Source organism: Strongyloides ratti (assembly GCF_001040885.1).
Source record: "Strongyloides ratti genome assembly S_ratti_ED321, chromosome : X".
Classification (NCBI taxonomy): Eukaryota; Metazoa; Nematoda; class Chromadorea; order Rhabditida; family Strongyloididae; genus Strongyloides; species Strongyloides ratti.
In genome coordinates, this window is record NC_037309.1 from 4,178,693 (window position 1) to 4,186,850 (window position 8,158).

At 19.1% G+C, this 8,158-nt stretch overlaps 2 protein-coding genes across 2 annotated transcripts; both read right to left on the reverse strand.

Moving 5' to 3' along the window:
* Positions 1-1,505: 1,505 nt before the first annotated feature.
* On the reverse strand, positions 1,506-3,638 carry SRAE_X000089800 (Acetoacetyl-CoA synthetase; the record flags this gene model as incomplete). Its single annotated transcript, XM_024645298.1, has 3 exons — positions 1,506-1,643; positions 1,713-3,472; positions 3,524-3,638. The coding sequence occupies 3 exons, from the start codon at positions 3,636-3,638 to the stop codon at positions 1,506-1,508; spliced, it is 2,013 nt and encodes a 670-aa protein (XP_024510770.1).
* Positions 3,639-5,046: 1,408 nt separating this feature from the next.
* On the reverse strand, positions 5,047-5,800 carry SRAE_X000089900 (Potassium channel tetramerisation-type BTB domain and BTB/POZ fold domain-containing protein; the record flags this gene model as incomplete). The annotated part of the gene is made up of 3 exons (XM_024645299.1): positions 5,047-5,136; positions 5,285-5,659; positions 5,735-5,800. 3 exons carry the CDS (start codon positions 5,798-5,800, stop codon positions 5,047-5,049), a joined length of 531 nt encoding a protein of 176 aa, XP_024510771.1.
* Positions 5,801-8,158: the final 2,358 nt, after the last annotated feature.

The window sequence follows — 8,158 nt, forward strand, 5'->3', positions numbered from 1 at the left end:
GATGTTAGTGGATATATAACATTCTTTTTAATTATTATATAGTGAATGTGCCATCATATATATTTCTAATTATAAAGACTTTAATTAATTTTATTTTATATTAAAATTACTAATGCGTAATGATAAGTTATCATTATAAACAAAAATTTCATCTTCATTACTATAAAAAGAAAATAAAATGTTAAAAGAGAAGAATTATATGAAGATATAACTTTCAAAAATATGAATCCAATACAGAAAAGAAAAAATAATAATAAATGCAAAAATTTATTGTAACTTTTTATTATTGATAAATAATATATATAACTTTAAAAAAATTATTTAATAATATAATAAAACAACTATCCATACATTTAATAATAAATTGTAGCAGTAAAATTATAACCTTTTTTTTATAAATGGTTATATATAATGATTACAATTATTCTTTAGCTTCATTTGATTATTTTTAAAGATTATAAAATTACCATACAATTTTTTTTATAAATATTAATTCTCTTTTTATGTTATTAAAAAATATTTTGCTAATTGGAGGATAAAAAGTGATATAATATACATTTTTACTCACATTTAAATATTCTAAAAATTATTATTTTTAAAAAAGGACAAAAAAGTATACCACGCAAATTAAAAATGATGGCTTTTGATTGTTTGTAGATTTAATTTACTGACTAATAATATTTATATATAAATTATTATTTATTTTAGTTAATATGTTTAAATCCAAAAAATAAAAAATCTTTTTGAAAAATTACTTGAAAAAAAAAAAAAAAGAAAAATTATTTTAAAAATTGTCCCAAAATATGAGATATATGTAAAATTTTTTTTGCTAAATTTTATTTTTCAAAAAACTGTAATTAAATAAGCATATAACTATAAATTACTACCACTAAATAATTCTAGGTAAATTGGAAAAAAATTTTTTATATCTAATTACTACTTTTTATACAGATATAAAGTAAATATATGCCTAAAAAAACAATTTTTGTTGTTGTTAATGATAATGATTTAAAAGTATCTTTTATATCAACGCTAACATTGCCTGACTAAATACTCTTTTATTTAGTGATGAAGAAATGATACCAATTTTAAGATTCAGAAAGATTAATTAAATAATGTCATTTGATACTATTTAATATTAAATTTTTTGTATTTAATATAAAATATTATTTGTACACATAATATTATTTGATGATAAATTTATTAAAGTTATACTTTTAATTTTGCAATTGTAGTATAATTATTTCTTTTTTTTTTATTAAGTTAATTACAATTGAAAAAATTAAATATATATTTTCTGTTTTTGAATTTTAATATTTTGCTGCATTAATTTTGTTTATATTAAAACTTATATAAAAAAAGTAAATTTAATTTTGAATTTAAGTACGAATCTATGCTTCGCCACATAAATTTTTCTAATTTTTCTCATTGTCTATTTTTTTTTTTTGTTTTTTGTCTTATATATAATAAAAACTGAAAACTGTATTTTTTTTTCATAGTCAAAGCTATATGTTTTGTTTCTCAAACAACATTTTATACTCGGATAGACATCCTGGATTTCTAACTGCACCTATATTTTTAATAACTTCACCATTTAATATTTGTTTAACAATCAATTCCATTTTCTTTCCTGAATGTGTATACTAAAAAAAATAATATATAAATATATATAATTTTTTTTTTGTTAAAATATTTATATAAAAATAACTTACTGGAATATCATTAATTGCTTTAAAGACATTTGGGACATGTCTTGGTGACATATTAACACGTAAATCATACTTTATCTTAGCAACAACTTGATCAAATACTGTATTATCGACAAGTTTCAAGAAAAGAATAATTATTTCATTATCTTCGTCTTTATGATCACGAATTCCAACAACAAGTGAATCAATAACTGTATCAAAACTTTCTACAACATTATAAATTTCAGCTGTTCCAATACGGACACCAAAACGATTTAAAGTAGCATCACTTCTACCATAAACAATAACACCATTAGTTTTTGAATTTATTTCACAATAATCACCATGTGTCCATACTCCTGGATTTTTTTCAAAATAACTTTTATAGTATTTTGTTCCATCTTCATCATTAAGAAAATGTGATGGTTGACTAACAAATGGTGTTATACATACTAATTCTCCTTGTTCATCTTTTACTGGTTCTCCTTTATGATTCCATGTTTGGCAATTCATGCCTAAATAGAAATGTTGACATTCACCTGGAATAACAGGACGATTAAGCGTAGCACCCATAAAACATCCAATAATATCTGTTCCACCACAAATACTTCCAATAACAACATTTTTCTTTAATGATGTATTAATAAATTCAAATGAAGATGATTTTAATGGTGAACCAGTTGATAAAACAAGACGTAAATTAGATAAATCATATTTATCATTAAATTTTATACCCATTGAATTATAGGTATCATACATTTTTGCACCACAACCAAAAATTGTTGCCTTTGTTCGAGCTAAAATTTTTATTAAAATCTCTTTATCAGGATATATTGGACTTTCATCAAAAACAACAATTGTTGCTTTAGTATACAATGCTGACATAAGCCAATTCCACATCATCCATCCACATGTTGTATAAAACATTATAACATCTTTGTCATTCATATCCGTTTGAATAATATGTTCCTCAACATGTTTTAATAATGTTCCACCAACTGTATGTACCATTGCCTTTGGAAGTCCTGTTGTACCACTAGAAAACATTGTATACATTGGATGATCAAATGGCACTTTTTTATAAACAAATTCTTCATCCATATTACAATTTTTATGTTCATCAATAAATTTATCAAAAGGAATAAAAATACCTCCTTTTAAAGTACAATCAGTAGAGTTATTTTTTAATGGAACAATGACTGCTTTTAGAAGATATTTTGTTAATTGTCCACAAATTTTTTCATAATTAAATGCATTATCATGTAATTTTTGCTTGAAAATAACTTTTTCTTGACCAAAAATTAATTTAGGCTTAACTTGAGATAATCTATCAACAACAGCTTTTTCACCAAATTCAGTAGAACATGAAGCAAATGTACATCCTAATGAAACTGCTGCTAACATTATAGAAGCTGTACGATAACTATTTGGCATATAAGTAGCAACAGCATCACCACATTTTAAACCAATACTTTTCATAGCTAATGCTAATATTTTAATGTCCTTTTTAAGTTGTCCATAACTAAAATATTCAAATGATTCACCGTCAAATGTTTCAATGAATGCAATTTTATTATCATCACAATCTTTTAATACATTCTCTGTATAATTAAGCATGCTACCTTTAAACCATTTAGGAATTTCGTTAATCTTTACATTTTCTTCAACAATATCTTCTTTGCAAAAATTTTGTTTACCTAAGTCAACTTTACAAAATTCAGCTACTGATAACCAAAATTCACCATAATTATCAACAGTCCATTGCCAAAAACTTTCATAATCATCTATTTAAACATATATGTAAGTTTTTTTTATAAAAAAAAAATTTAAATTACCTTTAAAATCAACAGCATATTTTTTTTGTATATAATTGCGAAAACGTAACTCAGCATTCCATTCATTACCTATATCCTTTGGTGGTGTATAATATTCAGAAACTGTTTTAGACATTTTGCTTTTATCAAGCTTCATAACAATAAATTTTAAAAAACTAGGTAAGTATAAAAATTATACACTAAAATATATATAATTTGTAAAATATGAGTGAAAAAAAATTTTACATGTAAAAAAAAATGTTTTAAAATGAGGATTATTTGGAATTATGTTACAATAGTATCGTTTTAAGAAAATATATTTTAGAATACTTATATGACCCTAAATGAATATATAATACGAATATATATATATATATATATATATATATATATATATATTTATATTTATATATATATATATTGTAAATGTGTCAAAAAAATTTGAATTTTGATATAATCTAATGATAAAAATAATTATAATTTGAATACATTTTGATTAATCATTTTAAATGTTGCAAAAAGTTTACAACATATATTGTAATATACTCTGATAATAATCATAAAATGGTTTAACGATACAAAGTCCACGAATACTTAATGACATTTTTTTTGTATAGATTGAATATAAAATATATTAAAGTAAAATAATATTTAAATTTTTATTTTTTAATATTATTTTTTATTTTTATAAATAAATAAAAAGTATACAAAACAACTTAAAAATGATCTAGTTTAATGGATTATAATTGACAATAAAAATAAAAAAAATTTTATAAATATATTATATAATAATATTAATTTTATAAAATATTTTTCTCATTAAAAAAAATGTTAAAAATTTAAATATATTTGTTTAGATAGTTTAATAAAAGTTGATTAAAAATTTTTATTTTACATTCGTAATAGGCTTTAAATATTTAAATGATAAATTAAGATACATTATATAAATAATAAGTGATTGATATTTATATATATTGTTTAACATTAGATACAAGATTAAATTTACTTTACACAATAAAAGATAATATTTTATAATGATACAAAAAAACCATTTTTTCCTTTTATTATCAAGATAATTAATACACGTGTATCAATCTTATCAGATATTTTAATTTTTATTAACAACAAATAATATTTAAAAAAAACTGGTAAAATAGAAAATATTTTATAAAATAAAATATATAAAAGTTTAGATTGACATTTAAAGTAGAGTGATTTATACCAAAAGTAGAATGATATTATAAAAATGTTACATAATAATATTTCCAGTGCATACATTTTTATTTTGAACATTAAGACTTTTTAATAGGTATATAGACAGTTAAATTTACAAAAATTATATTTCATTTAATGATAAGTAAAATATCTTATATGGTTAAAATAAAATAATATATATACCTTTTTTTTGGGTCAAAATATTTTAACGATCTTGAAAATAAATTATATATAAATTTATATGAAAGAGAATATTAATGTTGAATTTAAAAAAAAAAAAAATAAACAAACATATTTATGTAAGTATTTAAAATAAAAATTATTAATTTTTATAAACTATCCCATTCATCATATGAAGATGGTGATTGAAAACTTTCATCAACTGTTGATTTCTTGGATCCTTTCATTGATACTCCATTCTAAAATAAAATATAATTATTATTTTTAAATCATATTATTTTAAAATTTAATATAATACACTATGTTAAATGTTATAATAAATGTTTTGGTTATTTTATAATACAAATAACTATTATATTTAGATACATTAATATATCCTGATCTCACCTGTTCCTTTTCATATTGCCATGATTCATAATCACGCAAAGCAACTTGAACATATGATGTGACAAAATGTTGCTCTTCTGTTCTTTGATATTTTTGCAACATTTCCAAAGCAAGTTCTTTTAATTCAACTAAATTTAATGCTTCACATTCACCAACCAATTTTGCTAAATCATCTGGCTTTGATGGTAATGCTAATGATGGAACAAAACGTTCTTTTTTTAATCTAAGATAAGATAATATATGACGAAAAGATTTTGGATCTCTATCTAAATAAAAATTTCCACCTTTATCAGTTCCTATTGGTTTAGATGATCCAGGTTTAAACCATTCATTAAGACGAGATCTTGGATCAGCACATAAATCATTTCTTCTAACCTAAATTAAAAAAAATATATATAATGATAATTTAATAAAAAAAAAAAATATTTTTTTTTATGTTTTTTAACTTACAGTGTACTTTTTTCCTCCAACATTTATATTAATAATATCTTCAACATGTCTACTTGTTCTAGCCATATTTTAATCTTGAAAATGGTAAAATTTACGAATCTAAAAACATTTATATAATATTTTTTTGGCATATGAAGAGGAAATATATTATTATTTTTAATGACATACCTTTTATATAATATAAAACACTTTTTTTCTTTATTCACAAAACATATAATAAAAAAAGAAATTATGTTGTATGTTAGATAAACTTTTATAATATGTTATGGTAAATTTAAATATATCTATGATAAAGAAAAGTAGTAAAATTACCTTAAAAATATATTTGTATTATAAAATTCATTATACTATTTTTTTAGGAAATAGTTTAAAATAATATTTTGATATAAAATACACACTACTTAACTTCCTTTAACAATATACATATCTTTATAAACAATTATTATACACATTAATACATATACAACATTTATAACATAAAATATAAGATATTTTAATCTTTTTTTTTTCTATGAAGTAAATATTTTTAACAATAATAGTTTACTTTTTTTTTTTTAGTTATAATATGATATGGCAAATGCTTTTATTATATACCAAATATGTATATTTTATATTGTTAAAATAAAAAATAAAATGAATAAATAAAACAAAGATTATATTTATTATTATAATTAATTTTTATGAATAAAATATTGTTTTTTTATTTAAATAATATATACTTAAATTACATTTAATATTAAAATTATTTTTTTTATCACATTTAAATTATAAATAATCTATGTACAGCAAATAAAAAAATGTTATATTTAAAATTAATTATAAAAAGTTTTATAAAAAAAAGGAAGGAAATATATGACGGTTACCTAAAAATGTATTTATTTATATTTATAAAAGATAATATTTTTTTGAAAAAAATTAACAGTTTATTAAAAAAAAAACAAAATTTTTGATATGGCACCTGATTGTATAGAAACTTTCCGGTATAATTATATATTTTTTCACTTATATTGTTGTAATAATTTCTTTTTTAAAACTAAGCAATTAACTTTAAAATATTTGAAACAATAATTTCTATCTTTTTTTTGCAATTTTTCTCTTTTACTGTATTCTTAATGATAAAATTGTAATGTTTATGGTTAAATAATAGAAATTGACAATATGAAAGCATTTATAAATGTTATATATTTTAACAAAAAAATTTATATATATTATAAATTTTCTATACAAAATTAATGATGAAACCAAAGTTGACATATTCAAATTTTTAATAAATATTTTTTTTTTAACATCTTCGAAAAATTTTTAGGAAAATTTTATATATTTTTTTTTGATGATATAAAATATATCATATTTATTTATAATATCTTTAGATAATCTTTCTATTATTATAAATGCAGATATATAAACATGTATATTGAAGGTATTAACTAATTTTATTTTAATGCATTAAAAAAAAATTTATTTAACAAAAATAATTTTTCTAAATTAAGGCATTAAAAAATAAATATCACTTAACTATAGAATATTAAAATTTCTTGCTTTAGAAAATGTCTCTCCAACATGTTTCTTTTCTATTTCCATATATATTATAATATAATAAATAATATGTATACAAATTTTTCTAAAATAGGTTTTTAAATTACTGTTAATGATAATGTAGTTACGTTAATTCTAATATCAACTCCATTTATTTATAATTTAGTAAGATAATTGAATATATATATATATATAATTTACATCTAATTGTCATCTTTTGTTTTCACTTTTAAAATCTTAAAATCAAGTATTTTAAAGGTAATTGCTTCCGTCTATATAATTAGAAGATTTTCTTTATTAAATGAATAAAATAAGTATATATGTGAAGAAAATATGATTGTTAAAAGAAACATTTTAAAATTTATATATAAAGATACTTTTATATATCCTTACCAAAAATCTTGATAATATCCTACTTTTTAAATATATATATGTTCTTGTTTAAATGATTACAACATAAAATTTTCCCTGATATTGTCACAACTTGATGTAATAAAAGAATCATTATTTTTACCTATAGACAATTAATTTACACAAATTTTATATATATATTTATATATATATCCATCCAAACATGTTTTTTTTTGCTAAAAAAATTAACTTTAAAATATATAAATTTATAATATCATTAATAATTAACTAGATTAAATTAAGCTTTTACCAAAGCTTTTTACTATATTTTAATCATAAAATTGAAAATGTAATTATTTTTTGAGTGTTAAAATTATTATAGAAAGTTAAATAATGATTTTTAATTATGTAAAAATTTTTATACATAATATTTATCATTATATAATCTTCTATGTATTTTTAAAAATAAAAATATCTTTACATCATAATTATATGTTTAAAAAAATTATAATTAATATCCACTTTTTCTAATCACTT